The 21572-nt window shown below is 36.5% G+C and overlaps 1 protein-coding gene across 1 annotated transcript in view; it reads left to right on the top strand.

Annotated features, from left to right (window-relative positions):
* The first annotated feature begins 1148 nt into the window (after positions 1 to 1148).
* LOC117405690 (cGMP-dependent 3',5'-cyclic phosphodiesterase-like) overlaps positions 1149 to 21572 on the top strand; it is a 171831-nt gene continuing 151407 nt past the window's right edge. Inside the window, exon 1 of the mRNA XM_059031030.1 lies at positions 1149 to 1484. Coding sequence (XP_058887013.1) covers positions 1417 to 1484 — 68 coding nt within the window. The 5' untranslated portion in view covers positions 1149 to 1416. The remainder of the gene's footprint in view (positions 1485 to 21572) is intronic.

Here is a 21572-nt window from a genome sequence, read left to right on the forward strand (position 1 = left end):
GAACATTTAAGCAGTAATGTCTAACTTTTTAAGTGCTTTATGTAGACAGCTGGAATTCATTTTGATTGTGGGGAGTCTGTGTTTATACCAATAATCCACACAAACATGTTTTAAAGTATACGTTTCGAAAAATCATTCGATGTGTTGGGATGTAAATAACTGGGGATTTGGTCATTTCATGATGTTTTCTGCAGCCATTTTACATCAGATCTCCTTTTACTTTCTGGCCAAATTGCCATGTATTTTCAGAAGGCATTTGTTGTCGGGAAAGCCACCCCATAAGCTATTTTTGGTTGTGAAAATCCATAGGTAATAAGTCTAATGGATTCCACTTAACTGTTTATGATGATACAACATTTCAAAGACGTAGTTGTGATTAGTACAACTTTTCAAGCCTGCTATCTGAGGGGCTGATGTGTTCCTATTAATAATTTTAAACAGGCCTGGCTGAACAAAAGTCCTGTCTTTAATGAACTTCAAATTACACAGTTCATTGTCTCTTGGTATAATGACTCATTTTTATATTGATTTCATTTTCACCTAGTAGTGGAGGAGGAGTCAATTTGATTAATTGAGAACAAAAGTTCTGAAGTATAATAGTTCCAAATGACATTACTTAATAGACTAATAATATTGAATTAGTATTTTTATATAGCGTTATTAATGTTGTTTATATTTATATGAACCACAATACCATATCATACTCAGGCTTTTTAAACTCTTGAGTTTTTATGTTTTCAATAGCTAGCTCAAGTCAATGCTCATAATAAGAGCACTGTGATGACGCTAATTCGAATATTTTATATAGAAATGCATTTGACAAACTAATTATTTTATTGTCCAATCTGGTCTGTTTACTGTATCTGTCTACACACGTGTCTGGATAATGGCCATTTTTTTTTTGTTTGACAATATCAAAATCTTTAATAATAATAGGAACTCACACAACACAAATTACTTTACTAATCCACACGTAGAGACTGAATACAGCTTATTACTGAGATGTGAAGTGCACGTTTATAATACCACTACGGTACAGCTGTTAGCAATCCCCTGCTAACACAGCCCCAGTTAGTGCAGCATCAGCATTGATCAGCGTGGCTGGACCCTTGAGGGTTTGAAGAGAGCATCTATGCTTCTCCTTGCCCGTATCTCTCCGCATGCTTCAGATGCTGCATCAGGATCTGTTACAGCATCACTCCCAATCCACTCCCACACCACAGAGAGAGAGAGAGACGCGAACACAAACACACTCTCTCTCGCACTCGAACAGAGCCCGAGCCGTTCTCCCTTCAAATTCAGAGGTTAGGGGACACTGACTGGAGAGGTGGGGGGTACAAACTTTCCACCCCCGCCCCCACCACCACCTGAACTGAGCTCCTCCGGAACCCTACTTTGAATAAGCCACGATGAGAAATGGGACAGGCTTGTGGACATTCCATTCTGTGCCGGAGCCAGCAGTACCAACCTGCTGCATCTGATATGTAAGTGCGTTTTTATCAGCGTGGGGTCGTGTACTGTAGTCGTGATTTACTGTAAAGTGGGGTGGGAAGGTAACGGTATAGAAAAATGTTGTCTTTTGTGCGTTAATAAAATGATGCTATTTAGATTTACTTGGGAGTACATGCGTATGTATGTATGTATGTATGTATGTATGTATGTATGTAAGTAAACTGTCTCATTTACTGTCCTATCATGATTTGTTTTTTTGGAAAATTACGTTTTAGAATGTTAGGCTATGGTACGTTTTTTTTTTAAAAAAAACTGAAAAAAACGGGACAACAGATGGAACCTGAAGTCTTTTTTTTTTACCAACTAAAAAGTTTTACAGAACACAACCATGGACTGCTGAAGACTTGCAGAGTTCTATTTAGGGAGAACATTGTTTTTGTTTTTTTTGGAAAGATGGAAACATAACGGGAATTATAAAGGGAAGTAGATTATTTGAATGTAGTATTTTACTTTACAAATATGTCAGGTAGGAAAAACACATTTTTGTAATGGGGTTTGGAAACATTAGAATAGCACAGGTACACTGCTTAATTTTATGTACAGTATTTTAAATATTGTGACTTGATTTGAAGCAGGAATCTGTAAAGCAGAAGTATAAAACAGACAAAGTAGTATGTTTGTGATGACAGTACATTTGATTATTCCAGCAACAGTAATAATCGGGATTAATGATCAAATGGACAGTTATGTCATAGGGTTATATACAGTAATTATAATGTTACCTCTTTCAAATGCAAAGTCTAATTTCTTAGTGCTTGCATTTCATTAGTGATGCCACAGAGAGGCAAGTTTGCATGCATTTCAAGAACCAGGTTTCTTTAAATATATGCAAATAAAATGTCAGATTTTCCAGACATTTGTGAAAAGCTTAAATGAGTATTCAGTTACATACATGTAAATCCAAATTAATTAATCTTTACTCACTCACTAAACTTTTTTTAGTACAATGACTATAATAACTCACTGGGATGCAATACCATTCAAAGACAAGGTTGTTTTATCAAGCAGCTTTCTATTATCGACCACTGCATCTTGACTTTTCTATATCTGTATTTGGTCCTTGGGGTGAACAACAGTAGCTGAGCTAGACGTTTCAATTATGGTTACTGAAACATCCTGCTTGGTGGATGGTATCCATGTGGTGCTGAAGCTGGTGGAGACGAGGTCATCCCCAGTTTCTGGCAGCCAGAAGCAAGGTCCACACTCCAGTGTGATCTTCAGGGAAGTTGACACAGCCACAAACTGATCTGGAGGAGCATAAGCCACTGAGTGAAATAACCCATGGCCACAAGGAAGACCTTCTGTATGGCCTCATTGGTGGGTAGACGACGTCTAAAAAAACAAAATAAGACTTCTTTCAAAGATCCCTCCATTGCTCTTCACAGCTGGGACCCCTAAGCTCTCCACTCTCCGTTGCAGGGAGTTTTTCACCAGCAGTTCTTGAGCGGTGTACCATAGGTGTAATATGGTGGGCACATCACATGTCAGGGTGCACATGCTCGCATACCAAATTGGGATTGGTATGTTTTGTAAGAACCAGAAAATGGACCTGATCATATTTTAAACAGTCAAGTAGAACTTTGTTTTTACATCACATTATTAAGTTACAGTACTTCCATATGTTGTATCTTTAGATAAGCACAAGCGGACAGTTATTCCTCATCGGTGCTCAAACCATGCTTCTGTGGGCTTTTTATGTTAAAGAAAAAAATACATTTCATACTGTGTAAGAAAAGAGAAGGCACAGCCTTAAATGTGTAATAAACAAGACTTGCAAAAGCATCCCACATTAGCAGAACAGCATTCTCATAAATATGATTCCCCCCGTTTGTTTATAGGGACTTTTAACAACATATAAATGTGTTACAAATCATGATGATTACTAATTAGAGATGGAGTTTCAGGTGACAAATAGTGTTACATTTTGTTCACCAGAGATCCGGATAAATTCTTGCATATTCCTGAATATACAATATAAAGTAGTGTTGGTATACTATTGGGACTGCATGCTCATCAAAGGATTCCCTTGTAAAATATGCAAACATGACATAAGCTTCTTTTGCTACACCTTTTGGCTGGTTACCTGGAGTACAAGTGGATATGTTACAGAATACGTTGAAGTCCAATAACCCTAATAAGTTTATCTTGGACACTTCAAAATACCTTTTTCTGATACAATACATAGTGCATATAACCTCAACCCTCATAATGAAAAGTGTGTATGATAATAGGGGCGAAGCTCTGCGCAGCGTAGTTCCATTGCCTTTAAATTTCAAAGACGCCATCTGGCCTTCAGTCATCCACAAAGGGTTCAGTAGTTGTGTGTGGGTTGTTTTTTTTTATCATTTAAAGTGACAATTTGTCTTCAGAGGGCAGCAGCTGTGCTTCTACGTGGAAGTTTCTATGGAAACTTGAACTTGGCATTGTGGTAATGTCAAGATAATAGGGACCACGTTAATATGTACAGTCAGGTACATTGAGAATATAGGTGTGGGTATCTGAGGTAAATGAGGACTTGCTTTCTAAGCGGGTGCAAACATCAGGTTTTGGAGAGGTGTGGAAGCCCAGTAGATCCCACACTTGCCAGAGGCAGCAGATAATAGGTGTACATCCTACGGAAGGAATAATCTGTACAATATGTGCCAGCACTCCAACATGAGATATAAAAATGAAACACCACGCTGCCTTTGAGTGACTATATCATATTCTGCAGCTGAAAGTAAGTGTGTCTAAATTGCTTTTACTGGTTTTATAAGACAAACATTTGTTTTCTTGTCAGATTGATAAACAGTAAAAAGTGTGAATCATGAACTCAACTAAAAGTGATCCAACGTTTGGAAGATATGATACAGTAGTTTATTCCAAACCTTCAGATGTGTGTGTGTATGTTTTACTATTTGATGGTGTTTTAATCATTCTGGTGGTTCTGGGCTCTGTTGCTCCCATATCAGTTTTCTCTTAAACTTCCTTTGCCTTGCTTTGAAATAGCTTTGATCTGGAGTACAGTAAGTGCCAGGACTGAACAGTCTTCCTCATTCCATTCAGATCACGTGACAGATAGAGTAGGTGGAGCTGTTAGGTAACATTGGCACATTATTAGCATGGAAAGAGGAAAGCTTTTAGTCACAGCACTATGATTCTCCGGTCAAGCTCAGATCAGGTAAAGACAGATTTAGAGAAAAGTGGTAATATTCAACAAGGAAGCAACAGAAAGCACTCAGAATGATTGCAAACATTAAAAAAGAAAGAACAAAAGAAAAGGACATCTAAAAAAGTAATTAAAGTGACATTTGACACTACTTGCACTTAAAGATGAAATTTGAACCCATAATTACCGTCATGTTTCCTCTATGATTTTCAAATGAGATTCAGGTCAGACCATGAAAACACTTACATTTTCTATTACTGGTCCATAAACCATTCTATACTCTTTACCTGCAGACCTTCTCTCTCTGATTTTATTGCAAAAGTTGATTTTACCTGTCCTCTGAACCCTGAGGGCTCTCACTAGTACACTCTTGAACTCTCCACTGTCTTTCAGAAGCCAAAGTATTTCCATTCTCTCTTACTCAAACTTGCAGCCTCGGGCAGCTCATAAAGTAGCGATTTCATTTCCTCCTCGCTTAATTTCAGAATCTCTGTTCAGAGTTTCAACTGAGATGCACTTTCGGTAAAGCACACCACTTGCATGAATTTTTAAATGTATTTGATCCCAGTTTTCTACACAATTTGAATTGCCGTATTTGACTGTTGCCTCATCACTACAATCCACTTAACAAGCAGGAGGACTGTGTTCCTGCTGTCAAGCCAATCGTCTGTTTTTACTGAAAGACTGAACCCTAGAGGCCTGGGCCCAGCTTGGGGAATCTGGCTGGACTGAGTGGGCACCAGACCAATAAGGGTCTTTGAAAGGCAATGAGCTGATTATTCTCCATAAACTTAGCCAATATCAGCAGTTTGATGCAAACAAGTTTAACAGCTCTTGCATGGCCCACTCTGCATTTTAAGCAGCAGTAATTTACTTGGTGAGCCACAGAGAGTTTTAATCCTGTCCAACAATAACCCTGACCTCTGACACTTAAAGATAAAACAAGATAAAACTTGACTTGGTTTTTTATCAGTTTTATCTTATGTCTTATTTAAGTTGTTATTTATAGCTTGCTGTGACTGAAAATCTATGGTTGAGTGTTTTTGAAGTGATGAATGAATAACCTTTTAAACTAGTGGAGGCTGAAGATCCCATACTACTTCCATTTAAAGGAAATGTTCTTATTTTGTTGATTTAAATCAGAATTTATTTAAAAGGGACAGTTAATTCGCTAATGCAGTACTCTTGGATAGCTAGAAAACTAATTACGGTTTGAAACTCATTTTAGTCCTGCACCAGCTCTGGCTTTCAGAACTACCCTCAATTAGGTATATTATTGAAATGATCAGTGGTCGATTCAGAACATATTTAGCAGAGGCCTGATTGCTCAAATGCCTGGCAGCATAAACAGCAAAGCACTACATGTGCAGAGCACTCCTTCATGTGACGGCACTTCCTACTGATGTACAGACATTTTAAATTAATAAAACGTTTGAAGAGAAAAACAAACCAGTCTTTCAGAGCTAATAAAACTCTTGTGTGCGCTCTCAGTTGCTATCGTCATTGCTACCAAGCTTTAACTTAATTAACTTGCATCTTGTATAACGATGAAATGTGGAACAGTTCTTTGAAGTGCGCTTAATTGGCAGTAGTTTATTCAGTTAAAAATTATATATATTATTTGCCCTTTAAATGGAATAAGAATGAGCCCATTGAACCTCACTCTAGGATGTTTTGTTTAATAGTTAGACTGACTGTGTGATACCAGTGTAGTCTTTAGAAAATGCCAGAAAACTGAATTTGGTAAAACCTAATATATATATTACCCACAATTCATAGGTCTCACATGTTCCTATAAAGACACACACCCATTAAAGTGTTACAGAACACCCTCCAAAGTTTGCAAGAAATGCATTACGTTACCTTTACTGTCCCTTATCGCAGCGTAATATTTCTAAACATATTAATGATTTTTTAATCGCACATCATGGGTCATAATTCAACTGGGCAACACATTTCTCAACATTTACATGGTTCGCCAGGAGAAAAAAAATGTCTTCTAAGGATCGCACTGTATGCTGACTTTCAGTTCCCACAATACACCACTCATTTCAATCAGCGCGCCAGCAGTGTTGGGAGGGAGCATGAACTGGATACACTGTGATGTTCAGAAGAAAAAATCTCTCTCGTCGAACACTCCCAAGTAAAAGTTGAAAAAAATTAATTCTCTAATTTATTTAATTATAACGTGTAACTATAAAAAAACATAAAAACTATCCAAAATATGTAAAAAAAAAAACCCTAAAAAAACTAAAAATAACAACGACAAAGTTTCTTGTAAACACTGCAGGGGGTTCTGGAACACTTTAAGGTACATGTGTATTGCATTTATAATGGTATTTTTTAAAGCTATTATTAAATGTACTAAATATTTCAAAGTTGCACTCGTTTCCAAAATCTACTTCAATAGTTCACTGGAAAAAAAACCCTGACATTGAAAACACGTGAGTCACAGGTAAAGCAGCCACCTTTTGGTTGCTGGGCTGATGGTGTCCCACTAGCTTTTGGAGGTTTAACTGGGACTGAATTAAGATATCAGCAATGTAAAATTTAAGAACATTCTTCTTTACTATCCTTTGTGTAGAATGTTCTATTAAAATCGATGTAAAGTGGGGCTCCCGAGTGGCGCATCCAATAAAAGCACTCGCGTAGAGTGCAGGATGCGCCCTATAGTCTGGATGTCGTCGGTTCAAGTCCAGGCTATTCCTTTGACGACCGTGGACGGGAACTCCCAGGGGGTGGCGCACAATTGGCCAAGTGCCGCCCCGGGGGGAGGGAGGGTTAGGTCGGCCAGGGTGTTCTTGTCTCACTGCGCACCAGCGACCCCTGTAGTCTGGCCGGGCGCCTGTGGGCTTGCCTTAAGCTGCCCAGAGCTGCGTTGTCCTCCGACACTGTAGCTCTGGGTGGCTGCATGGTGAGTCTGCAGTGTGATAAAAAGCGGTCGGCTGATTGCACACGCTTTGGAGGATAGCGTGTGCTTGTCTTCGCCACTCCCGAGTCAGCGCGGGGGTGAGCTGAGCTAAACAAAAATAATTGGACACTATTAAATTGGGAGAAAACAACAACAAAAACTAATTGACGACTACTAAATTTAAAAAAAAAATATCGATGTAAACTTGCAAAAAATGATTGTTTAGACATGTGAATGCAAGCAAAACTCGTTGTTGTTTTTGGTCAAGAATGTTTAGTTTTAGTACCTCATGAGATTTCCTTTTGTTCCATTGTTTCATTAATTGAGAAGAGAGTCTGTTTGGTTGAAGAACTGCTCCACAGTGTTAGAGGATATAGTCTAGCAAGTCAATCAAACCCCTCATAAGATAAGAGAGAGGGGGTTTCTAAGAATGGTTAACATTATTTGATTCTTTCTGATTCATGGTAACCAAGTTAAGCCCCCTAGGTCCTCATTAGAACAAGGGATCTATTTTCCTTTGTGCTGTAATCATAAGGCTTGTTTTTTTAATTTAGTAAGGCTGCTGGAATCACACTTTATATAAATACATCTGCTTAATTAAAAAAAAAAATTACAATGAAACAATATTAATTTCTATATTGCACGGACCTTATATAAAGAATACTCCATTAACACAAGGGAGAGTGTGGCTATTTACAGTAGTCCTATTTTGAAAGGTAGAATTCCTTTGTATACAAACACCCATACTGCGTGTGCATGAAAAATAATAACTTTGCATTTTGCTTGGTAAGAACATTTCACTGCTTAACTCGAGGGATGGCTTCTTTCAAACCTGCACCAGACTACCTGCTCTAAACTACAGTACATGTTTGCTGATGAGGCCGTTTCGAGTTGCACTAAAACATTTATGAGTCAAGGTCAGAATGGCCGTTTCTGCAATGAACAGATCAGCTTTAACAATTATAACAATGCTTAAGCTGCCTTGTAGATTGTTAGCCTTCTCAGTCACTGTGCTATTAAGTGCACAAATTACTGATGCCTTAGCTGATAACAGAAAAAATTATTTCTGTGGAGAGTGTTGAGATAGTGTAGTGTCTTGTAGCTATTGAGTTTCCTAAAAACCCTTGAGTTTGCATTTGGAATTGATTGGTTGAAAATGGTATCATGTGACCAATTGTAGATGGTCTAGGTCTCAAAAGTGGTCTGTAGTTCTCTCAGTAGTCAAGAGCTTTTTTTTGGTTAATTAAACCCTTATATTGCAACTTACAACCCAATTGGCTAAAGCAGGGTCACATGAAAAACTATTGCTTTTTGATTTCGATTATCTGGCGTGTGGGTAAAAATTGGATGGCACGGATTACAAAAAATAATAATAATAATAATAATAATAATAATAATAATAATAATAATAATAATAATAATAATTAAACCCCACTAGTCATTTCCCCTCATTAGGGGGTGATATTATGCCATGGCTTACTATATACAACTATTTTAATGTGCATTTTGAAATCTTTTTTTTGGTAAAAAAAAATACTGTAAGCCATCTATATACAGGTATATTGGTTGGAATTTATTTTCTTATGTTGACGTCTAATTTTGTATGTATTTTAGCATGTATGATTGTAGGCTAGAAATAAATACATGTGACGTGCCATTTGTGTTTGTTTATTTATATTATACATGTATGCCATGTGTGTAAAACTGCATTATATACTTATTAAGCCTTTAAAATGATGATAGAACTCCCGGCCTAACCCAATACACAATGTACAATTTTGTTTATAAAATAAACTCAACATGATTAGAAGTGGGGGGGGGGGGGGGGGGGGCATTGTATGCCTGCTCTTCGTTCTTGTGTGGATTAGACAGAGGTGTTAAAAGTCAAGGATGTATTGCAAAGCCACAATCACCTAAGGAAACTTTATTGTAATATCTAATATGCTGTTTTCTATACCAAGATTTCAGTTGTATAATTCAAATAAAATCTACAGTAGAGGTCAGCTGTCATATAATGTATGTTTGCAGAATAGGCTATAGTTGGATTTATAATTTCTTGGTAGTAACATGGGTGCAGAAACATTTTAGCAATACCACAAACATTCCGTAAGGTTACAAGTGGTTAAAACAACAAGTGAATACATCTCATTCATAACCACAAGTATAGATATTAAAATATTTTCATAACTACAAATATTGAATTATCTAGGTAGTCTGTGAGAAATGAACTCCTGTACATTCTCTCTGTATCGTCGGCGTCACAGCCGAGGTCTGTTACATTTGTGTTTCAAGGTGCGTTATATACTCTTTCGTTAATTAACACCCCCCTTTTCCAAGTGCAAATGAACTCCTGATAAATTATGACAACACAGATTTGCTTTTAAATTCCCACGCAAACAAAAAAAAAATAGTCGCAAGAAGCACTGCTCATTAAAATATTAACATTATTTCGTAAATCAACATAATTTCGGAAATCGCATTAGGACAATTATTTAATAACGAAATAGGCATAACGACCGCTTGAAAATCCCCAAACCAATGCTACATACTGATTTCTTGATTAACACTGGAGTTAAAAACTATGACCTTTTGAAAATACTGCCCAGTAGGTGATTAGTTAAAAAATAACATCAGCCTGTGGCACATGTGCAGCAGCTTTCTTTCTTTTATTTGAAGGCATTGTTGGTTCCAGTTCCTGTAATACATTACAGTCCTCCCAGTTTATAAGGAACCTTTATATCACAGTACCGGTTATAAGACAGCATGGTTGTGGCTCCCATTTACCCAAAAATGCTATTCCACTGGTGCGTATTCTCGTTTTAAGGCGGAATACAAATACCACCATCTCATAATTACGGCTACTGACTAGGTCTTTAGAAAAAGCTTTGGAACCCCACTTTTACCACCTGCACTATTACTTGGTTTTTGCTACCAGGAGCTAATCTCAGTGATTAGCTACAGTACTAGGATATTTTTTACTAAGATAAGGTACGACAATAACGTTAGATTTAATACAGGCTTGGATATTAATTTCTACCATAATGAAAAAAGAAAATGAAGCGATTACAAATGTTTTTCACGATTGCCTTCCCCACTAGCAGCAGCTAGTGAAAAACCCAGGAATAACCATTTATTTCTGGACCTTACGAATAAATTATTACATTTTTTCAGGAATAAATGCTTCTAACTTTTACAAGTGATCCGATTTGGTGTTCTTTTTCTGAAAGATGCTACATAAATATTCTATGAGAGGTAACTTTATTACAAACCCTGCAGTTAAAAAAAAAAAACAAAAAAACAACAAAAGAAAATAATGCGTGTTATATTGTTTAGTGGTCAATAATTGAATTCTGCTTTTAATAAAATGTTCTTTTCAGACATAAGTGAGTGACTCACTGTGAGCCTTATTTTGAGATTATTTTTTCAGCACAAGTAGAGGTATCAGCACCATTTTGCTGCAATGCACTGACTGAAATGTACACATTTATTGCAGAAACAGTGTGAATTATGACACAAACGTGTTACATTAAAACAATGAGGATGCCTTTGGGACACAGTTCTTTGAACAGTGAATGAGAAGCTCACATGTGCAAGACAACACAAATTGTAAGACTGGAGAGATGTAGAAGATTTGGAAAGATTAATACTTGGTCCACTTCACACAAACACACACTTGAATTGTATGGTGACTTCAGATAGCATTTTAATACAGTGCATTTGGCTTTCTGTTCGTATTTTGCAAAGCAAATGCACAGTATCTATATTTTTTACTAGAATAATACAGCACTTCGTTTATATCCCTGAACAGGAATGTCAGAAACTCAAATGCCATTTTGCAAAGTGTGCTTTATACCATAATTGCGCACTCTATTTTGTATTGGGGCCTTAGTTGATTATTACTGTTGGTTGTTGCTATTTTTGTAACATTAGCAGTTTGATTCTATCTTCACAAAAAAAAAGAAATGTTAATTGTATATTGATGTTGATCAATAGATCAATATAGGCATTAACACCCTGTTTTCATCATAAATCCTTACCTTACAAATTAAAGGCTTTAAATGTTGACATATATATATATATATATATAACAGCATGTATTTGAGCTGTTATTGGAATCTTTTCCATTATTTAATTATTCTAAGGGATAAACAGTTGTGCATCTAATAAACTAGCTAGAGTGTACAGTACCTAGAACTCAAAATAATGCTTCCAAATCATTTTAGTACTGTACATTCTAGAACTGTCCATTTATTTATTGCTCACCATTGCAAAATCAGCGCCTTATGCAGTCATGTCATCGAAGTGTGCATTCTATCTCTGCAAACTGACTGAAAATAAAAACCCACAAGTCTGTTTCCTACACAGTATTCTACATTACCTTTACATTAAGTAAATCAAATTGCATTTAGTGGCCCTGCGATTTTCTATGCTGTCTCTAACATTTCACACTTGCAGTACATGTAATATGACAAGTACCCCTGAGATCTACATCTCATTACCAAGGGATACTGGCAACAGTGAAGAAAACATAGAGTTAAGCAAAGAGTGATTAAAGCATTATATATCCAGGGCTACTGAGTGTATAATTGCACTTCACCAGTCATGTAATATAAATAGTTATCAATGGGCATACATTGAAGTTTCGCTATTAATATAATTCAGAAGCTCTTGAGTAATGGTATCCATGCCTGCGCTGGAGAAGTGGATAGTACTTTATATGTTACAGTATTACACTAGGAGACAACCACTTGACTAGATACCAAATGACCAGTAAACAAAGAGACTGTGCTGCAGTCCATTCCTGATGTAATATTAAATGAACTAGTCAGATTATGAACAATTCTACCCATGTTTAAAAGCTGCTCCACTTGCACAATGATTCCAATACAAAGAGAGCAGCTGTGCATTAAAACATCCTCCATCCTCTTTATAGCAAGACTTTATTTACAGTGATCAGTCTGGCAAATGCCTGAAAACTGATCTGCCTATTTCTTATGATAAATATATAAAACAAATAAATTATACATGTATATATTCATATAAATATATAATTTTTTTCTGTTGAAAATGTGCTTTGTTGTTATTTCTACCTTTGTCCTGGTCTTTTGTATTCTTTCAATTGTAGTTTGTCTGTGGCACCATCTGTAATTCAGATAACTGAATTGTTACAATAACAAAATGCAGCTTAAATCAGTCTCCAGCCTATCCTGGGAGGGTAACCTTTTTGAAAGAGCTTCAACAAGCGCTTTCTTCACATAGAAAATGTGTATTACTATCTGTGAAGGATTGAATCTAGTGGCCAAGACCTGGACATGATCCTGTAGTGTGTAAACCTAATGTAATAAAATCTAATGCTTTAGCAGAGGAGTCTAATTTGTCATGGTTAACAGAGGCTACTGAGGCGTTTTTATTGTGTTTTATTTTTTGACTATTGTATGTTTTGAAGTGAAAAGCTTTAATTAGATTTGGTACACCTAGTGCATTCTGTAATGGCTTTTGTCTGCAGCTAATTCCACTGAAGTAATTGCATTATCCCTGGCCCATGAAATTGTTAAATATTGCAAACATGACAATTCCATATGCTTCTTGTTATATCATGCAGTATGCATATTGTATTACCAAAAGCTCTTACAGTACATTACTCAGTACATTGCAAATCCTTTTTTTTCATATCCTCTAAAAGGGTTCCATATCATTTTAAAATATGTGCGACCTGTTATGTGTTTTTATGCACTGATACCATTTTTAATACAGACTTCTGCAGTTACTGCCTTTTGCAGTCAGTCTCTGTATATAAAACAGGATATTCATGTTAACATTACATTATACAAGAGTTAAGAAAATGTACCTGCACTGGAAACTGGTGTTGATCCTTGTTTGAGACTGAGGATCTATATATCTTTCATATACAGTATAACTGCCCTAATATTATACTTCTATATATTTATTCATTGGAGTTGGATTCTAAATCATTCAGTTTTCAGCATTTCAAATACATCTAGCTGCTTCTAGATCAAGAAAAACTTGATTGTTTAACCAAAAGAATAAGAAAAAATAGCAGCAGTCCAATAAGGCTGAAGTGAATGTTCATCGTAGTACCTATATAAAAGTGCTCCCAGTTGTATGTTATATACTGCATTCAGGCCTGCATTAACATACCAGCCTGCTCATCTTTACAGTATACTAAGCTAATAATATGCTTTACCATTCTCCTCTATACTTTACTATGCTTGGTTATGCTTTGTCACCATTACATTTTTTTTCCCAAGCAGTTTTAACAGCAAACCTTTAGAAGAGTCAGCTAGAACTTCAGCCACTGTGATGCTTTCTCAGCACTCTGGTCTAATACACTTATTTCAGACCCCTGTCACTGACTTACAATCAGGATGGAATGGCTTTCCATTACAGGCAACACTGGTACTTGATTTGGTTGCCTTAGAAACACTGCAAACCTAGGCTCTTATGCTCTGCAATCCATAATTGCAACATGTTGGATAATAAGCACAGAATAATTTATTGTAAAACAGATAGGTGTTTATGCGTTTGGACTAGGCGAGGGTGCTCACCACCTGCCTTTTAATTCAACACATTTATTGTAAACGGCAGTAAATGTCAGTTTATCCATGCTGTACTTTCAGATAGAGTAGATATTGTTGTCAGTGCCAACAGCCTTTTGTAATACTAATCAAATAAAATGAAGAATGAAAGGGATCAGGACTAGGCTGTTATGGGGTGTCTCATATTTCATGTTACTTTACCCACAGAACTGTGTGTAATATGGTTTTTAAGTTGTTAGCTAAATTGGTCCAGGCATGGCATGGAAGGAACATTAAAGTCATATGTTTGCAATGTGTAGCCCTCTACCAATATTTGCAACAAAAGTTGAACTAGCCCTCCTAAAATTGCAAAAAAAATCCCCAGCATGGTCCTCGTCTGTTGTACAGGATTAAGTGTTTTCTGAACCTGTTTATTTATCCGGCTAAAGATCAAGATGACATTTTAGCTGACCTTGAGAGGAAGGTTTATTCAGTTAATATGACATTTAGCATGCTTGGTCAGCTTCCACCTTTATTTACAAATATGAGGTACTGAATTATTCATGTCATAGGGCGAATTCACGTTTAAACAAAGGTAAATCACGCATCATTTAACACAACAAACCTTTCTGAGCACAGTCTTACCAAATCATGCCTACATAATGGTAATACTTTTATGAGCATAGTTCCCTTCAATAAACAAGACACTTCACTTCCTGTTTGTGTGGCAGGATCTTACTTCCTGTATATTTTATGGAGACTCATGCTGTTACACCTTGTTTGTTTTTTCTTTAATTTTTTTTTTCTTTATGCTGTTTTTATTAGTTGTATATTATTTTTTTTTAAACTGCGTTATTACTTTTCTCTACATGATGTGGAATAACACAAAAGTCCTTTTATTTCCCGGTTGCAGTATGTGATATACAAGATGATCTGATGAGAGAATTCACAGAGGAGGTTTCTATTATCTGCAAAGGGCTTATGAAGTTTCTACTTTTAGTATTACTGAAGATTGTATTATTGAGTAAAGGGTGATTATAAAGTAAGTTTACCACATCAACACACCATATCATTGATTTGGTAAACTTACTTTCTAATCACCCTGTATTTAAAGTTATATATTGACATATAGGTTATCTATACCTTTAAACAATCATTATACGTTGGTGGACTGCCCCACTTCTATAGGTATTTCAAGTGACTGTATCCCATCAACCTGCAGTTTTCTAAACTTGAGTTACCAGCTTAACCAGCTTACCCAACACAGGTAAACACAGGTAAAAAGCCCCAGGTGTGCTTTTCTGGCTTTTCTGGCTGACAAGGGTGTGCCCAACTAAATGCAGAATAAAAAAAAAAACAAAAAAAAAAAACAGTGTAGACGTCTCAGTCCTTTTAAAGTTGATAAGGGCTTTATCTGAGCAGATTGCACTGCTGATCGATGGTCATGATTGCATATGGCAACCAAGGTCATTACTTAGCAGACAGACCATTTTGTAAGCCTGTTATTGCAATCTGCTCTTGTACAGCCACAGAGAATATAAAATATGAGTTGGAGGTGCTTGTTGCATGTTAAGGCATCTCGCTGCCCTTTACACACCGACACACTGACCATGCAGGGAAATATACTTTATTTCGATTCATGATAAACTAATTAATCACACCTGTGGGCTTGATTGATTGAAAAATAATTGATAGATTAATCTTGTCTACCTGAGTGTGGTATCAAAAAACATTGCACGAAAAAATACATCTTGAAAAATGGTGTAGGATACTTACTGGAAACTATACCCAATATTTCATAATATCTCAGAATGAAGAAAAAAAGACTGCAACTTGGAACATTTTCTCATGGCTGCTTTCCTGTCACGGCAGAACTACAAGGTTATCGTATCATCTTAGTCGTAAAGCTGTTTTTTGTTTTTATTCAAACAAACGGTATCAGAAAATGAATATTGAAAAACATGTTTGTCTGAAAAACTAGCTAGCTTCGTGATTTAACTGCAGTGTATATAGTTAGTGTTTGCAGTCAGGTGCTTTCAAATGTAAAAAATCATATGATTAATCAATCAATAAAATACACATACACATACACACACACACACACGCGTATATAATCTATCAAACTTATTTATTTATTGTTTATCTTTAGTTTAACTGACTCCCCAGGTAAGAGTGGATGTGATTTAATCACTTCCAGAGGTAACAGCTGAGCAGAGAGAACGATCAATATGTCACTTTCTGGGATCGACTCTAATCAAACAAGCAGGCGTGTAGAATAACAGAGTGATGGGTTTGCCAAAGCATTAGAAGGAAAGTAGCCTAACCCCTTGAATCACACTCACATTGCTCAGCATTTTAAAACATTGAAAGCTTTAAAGGAGTGTTAACTATCCTTTTTCTGACCTCTTATTAGCATTGTTAACATTATTACTGCCCTCTTTATATTGCACTGAGAATCTTCTGGTTCAGTGATATTTGCTAGTGCTGACAATTGGCATCTCTATATTGTAAAAACCATTTGAGATCGCTGTCTTGTAAACTACATTAGAACTGAGCAGTTCCTGTAGCTTTAGTGTTATAATCTGCAAACAGTGCAAAGTGTTCTGGGTAAGTTTCCACGCAGGATTAAATATATACACAATTTCATCATTTCATTCATTCTTTCTTTGCATACTAAAATTGTTACACACTTCCAATGTAATGCATATGGAATAATCAAGCAGCAGTGCCTGGTTACCAAGGGAATATGTGTTAATACACATACAGCATTTATAAGATAAAATGTAGGATTTTAAGCACTGTGATTTTAAAGCTGCATATAAACACACTGTACAGTGTATACTATGTTTTTTTTCAGTTCCTGTCTCTGATGCAGTCCAACGCATATAGCTGACGATACCAATTGTTGTTTTCCCGTCTCATGCCGTTTATCAGTATTGATCAGGAGAGAGTGCGTCAAAGTAGATCTTGCCTGGCAATTAATGTCTTGTATTGATTGGTGCCGGGCTGACTACCCTATTACCCCGACAAGCTGAGGCTGCCTCTGGGATCTGATGGTGCCAGATTCATGGCCTGCAGACTAGAGGTGTGTTAATCACATGGTTTGCTTGAGGATGGATTGTAAAGAGGTGTAAATTACTGTCTCACACATGAATTATCTGGAGAAACCTGTCTACCTTCACTCTCTGTCTTGCTCTTTATATGTGCCTTGTGTACATTATACAGGACTGGCATTTAGTATCTTGGGGTATGTCCGCACATGAAGTGGCTTACTTACCTCAGTGCTATCGAGATTACACAGGGAGACTGTGACTCGTTTCCAAGGAAACAGTCTCAACAGAGTCATTGGAAGGATACTTGAGACCCTGAGTCATCTATTGATGAGTAATTGCTTTGCACCTTTGGAATGCCTGCTATAAAGCAGATTGCTATGAAGAGCTGCCAGAGATGTATTCTTATGGATTCTCTCAAGACAGTATATTGGCAGCTGTCAGGATGTGATCACATGTTAATACTGCATGGTGTTAATGATACGACAACGCACTGGTACTGACATAGTACTATGATACTACAATGGCTTGCCAGTTTGTATTGGTACCTACCAATGGGATGCCATTAGTACTGTATGTCAAAACAATGCCTCATACCATACCATTGTTACTTACCTGGTGCTACCGTACTACAGAACCATTGTGCCACTGGTGGTTAAATAAGGGCTGGCTTATGGAGGGCATTGAACATTCAACCCATTGTTTAAAAAAGCCCCACATACTAGTCCCAATGTGAAGTCAGATTGAGTATTGCAATGATTGTTCTTTGTTCTTTATACGATAGCATCTCTGATAAAGGTGTTGATCTTATGGCCACTGTTACAACCTTACTGCCAGGGAAGCATGTTATATTTGCACGGTTTATTAGGAGTTTATTCCAGGAGATGAGAACCTTGCATTTGCTATATTAACCGAGAAGCAGAAGACACTGTGAACATTGCAGGTGGTTCAGTTTGTAATTTCTGCAGGTTACAGTTTCAATTTAGTCAATGATTTCTGAAGGTTTTAATTCTGCAATGGTGGTGCAGCAGGGGCATTCACAGTGGTAATATTCATTACTAGCAAGCGAGTCACAAACTATTGATCCGTCAAGCTAATGCTGTCTTTTAAAGACAGTCCAGGACTTGCACCTGTGCCTTCTAACACCTGCAAAGATACAAACAATAAAATGGTACATAAGGATCAGAGTAGAACTTCATATTCTAGATGTTAATAGCTCCTCTTAACATGAATAAATTGTCCAAAAATAAATTCAACTTCAGTGTAGTTTTTTTTGTAGTGGCATCAGTATTCAATTATTTTACATATCAGAGTGATGTTTTTGTGCTCTAATATATAGAAGCGCAATGTGCATTACTTATGTGGCAATATTTTTTTATCTTAAAAATTATCCACAGTGCTTGCAGGAGTTAGATTATTTATTATTATTATTATTATTATTATTATTATTATTATTATTATTATTATTATTATTATTATTATTATTATTAGAACTATTTGAAGATTTGTATACAGCAGCATAGCATCCGAGGCTGATATAAAATTTACATTTCAAACCAAAACCACCCACACAAATACACTGTCTCTCCCTTGGCATTGCTCATAGCATTAAAACACAAACAAACAAACAAACAAACAATGTGTTTATCTCATCACGTAGGAGATGAGCTACTGCACAGTGGGGTGTCTTTTAATGACTACCTTCAGAATTATGGGTAACCAGTTCTTTCCTTTTACTGTTAAACCCGAAGATGAAACCAAAACACTAACCCATATCCAATCACGTCTTACATTAAGAACACACTCTAGGTTCGTGTGCATCATAATTCTGACAGCATGCGATAGTAGATGTCAAACCATAATGTCAAACTGTAGCAGTTCCACAAGAGCCTAAAACAAATCACCAGGAGTTGGATCAGGGAAAGTCTTCATTCATGCAACCCCATTGGAAATGTGATGCTAGGATTATAGTTATTTGGATCACTTGAGATTGGTCCTAGTACTAATTCTAAAGACCAATGCCCAAAATGAGATTGTGATTTGTGGAATTAAATCAAGTGCTTAGGTGGCTAAATTGAGGACTGTATGTGTGTATGTATATAAATAAAACACACTGTAACAATGTTTACTGTAACACCACATTACCCAGAGAAATAGGACCCTTCAACACTGTTTATAATTACTCTATGTGGGGATAAGCTGTGAATTGTCTTCCCCTGAGACTCTGCAGGTTCAGTTTATTTATTCATGTGGATCTCCGAGGTGCAGAAAGACACACAATTAAAGTAGCTTCACATCTTGCTAAGTGGTGAAAAACATAATCACTTTTCCTGCATGCATGCCACTATGCAGATGCATGTTAAAATCACATTATCACTAACAATAGCAGGCAAACAGACTCCTGAATGTGAGTTTATTATTACAGTTTTGATAATGGCTCATTATTTTTTTGGTGTGTATATAGTATATAGCACACAATGTATAATGTACAGCATTTTATTTTCCATGTGTTTTTATATTGTATGTAAATCTGGTGCATATTATGGAAGTGATTGTGGTACTAAGGAGTCAGCATAGGAGAAAACAAGCAACACATTATTGTTGGAGTGCAGTACTCATGATAGAAAACAGCTAGACTTCACTGAAAGGAATTTGACTGTGATTACAGTCAAACTCTTTTGATGGTGTTGTCATTATCAAATTGGAAGTATTGTTTTCAAAGTTCTTCAGATTTCCTCTGGAGCATTGAGCATTCTGTTTGTCTGCATACTTGCCTATATATATATATATATATATATATATATATATATATATATATATATATCTGTATACTGTACAATAATTCAGAAAATGGCAATCTGTTGATTCACTTAATTAAAAAGAAAAAAGGACCACGGAAATACCAGCTTGGTAAAAAACCACCATTATATCATACCCAACACCCAATGCCCTATATATATATATATACAGGTAGAGAACAGTGTGATCCACAGTGTTTAGGGTAATGTTTATACTGGGGTTGAAATAAAAAGATATCTTTAACTTGATCAGCTCAACTATCTTTTTGTGCGTATTAATTCGTTAAATTATATTCAGTATGGAAACACGTGTTTGGTACAGCCCTATTTACCATGGTTGAGTAGGTAGGAGCGAGGTATGTGGCTTAGGGAACTTCACCCTAAACATTTTAGATCATGCTGTTGTGTACCTGTAGACTATGGTATAGGGTGTTGTATGATGCCTATATCCACACTGTGAGAGGTCAAATAGCTTCCTGAATGCTCTGATCAGCTTGTGTCTTACACAGCACCCTATACTATAGTAGTGCAGTAGAAGGAGACTTGGTTAAACAAAATGGCTGTTCATTTCCTTTTGTTATAAAACTGCCATTGGAAATTGGTGAGACCTTAAACATCCTCCTGTTTATGTTATTGTCTATGTAATACAGTATGTATCCATGTATTCATGTTGGCTACATTTTCCTTATTAGGATGTGGTTGCAGTTTATTATTAGATCCTGTCATGCAGTCAGTGAAAATCTAGCACTGCAGCTGCATTCAGGTGCTTTGCTGTTTTATTTGTCAGTTTCCTGTCTATTGATAGAATGCTATGCCTTGTTGTTCCAATGCTATTCCCACATTAAAAGCTGCACTACTGTTTCCATTTCAACAGCATGTTTGCAAAATAAGTACGGAGCATCCATGTAAATGCTGGTCTTTCGGTCGTGCATGGGTATTTCAGAACCTTGGATAGCTCCTCCTGCAGGAGCTGCAGAGCATTTTTAACAGGCTTGGTATTTGACAGAAGGTTGAAAACATGCTATGTTTCCCAACTCTTATTCAGCCCCTTGGCTCATAACTGGTTTTGTATCTAATTTCTTCAGTGGTGACCAAAAGTATTGATACACATTGAATCATTTAGTTATGAATTGACTGGCACTAGTTAATTCAATGAATTGATTTACAATAATTATGAAACCTTGATCATAAGTGCCCATTCAGTGTACAGTTATTAAAATCAACTTGTATAACACAATTTTTTCATACTAGATCAACCGTATCTTTATTAAATGTAAATGTACATTTATGCTATTCAGATTTGTCATAGCATGTGGGTGGGGGTTGGTCTGCAACTTTTGCCACGCTACTCTTCTCAACAGATAAGTTTGAACTGCTCAATACCAACAAGTTTTCTTACCACCAACCTCTTCCAGTGGGATCTGGTCTATGTACCAAGAACCTTGGTGTATTCACAGTGTGAAATGTTTCATCAAAATTAGCAGGGGAATACTATTGAAACCAACAGAAGGTGTCAATACCACTTCAAATGGCATATCTTACGAGACAGTACATATACATGCATTAGGAATGACATTAGTGAGAGAAGAGCCGGAAATACATTTACAATTTTTTTTT

Source organism: Acipenser ruthenus, chromosome 9 (assembly GCF_902713425.1).
Source record: "Acipenser ruthenus chromosome 9, fAciRut3.2 maternal haplotype, whole genome shotgun sequence".
Classification (NCBI taxonomy): Eukaryota; Metazoa; Chordata; class Actinopteri; order Acipenseriformes; family Acipenseridae; genus Acipenser; species Acipenser ruthenus.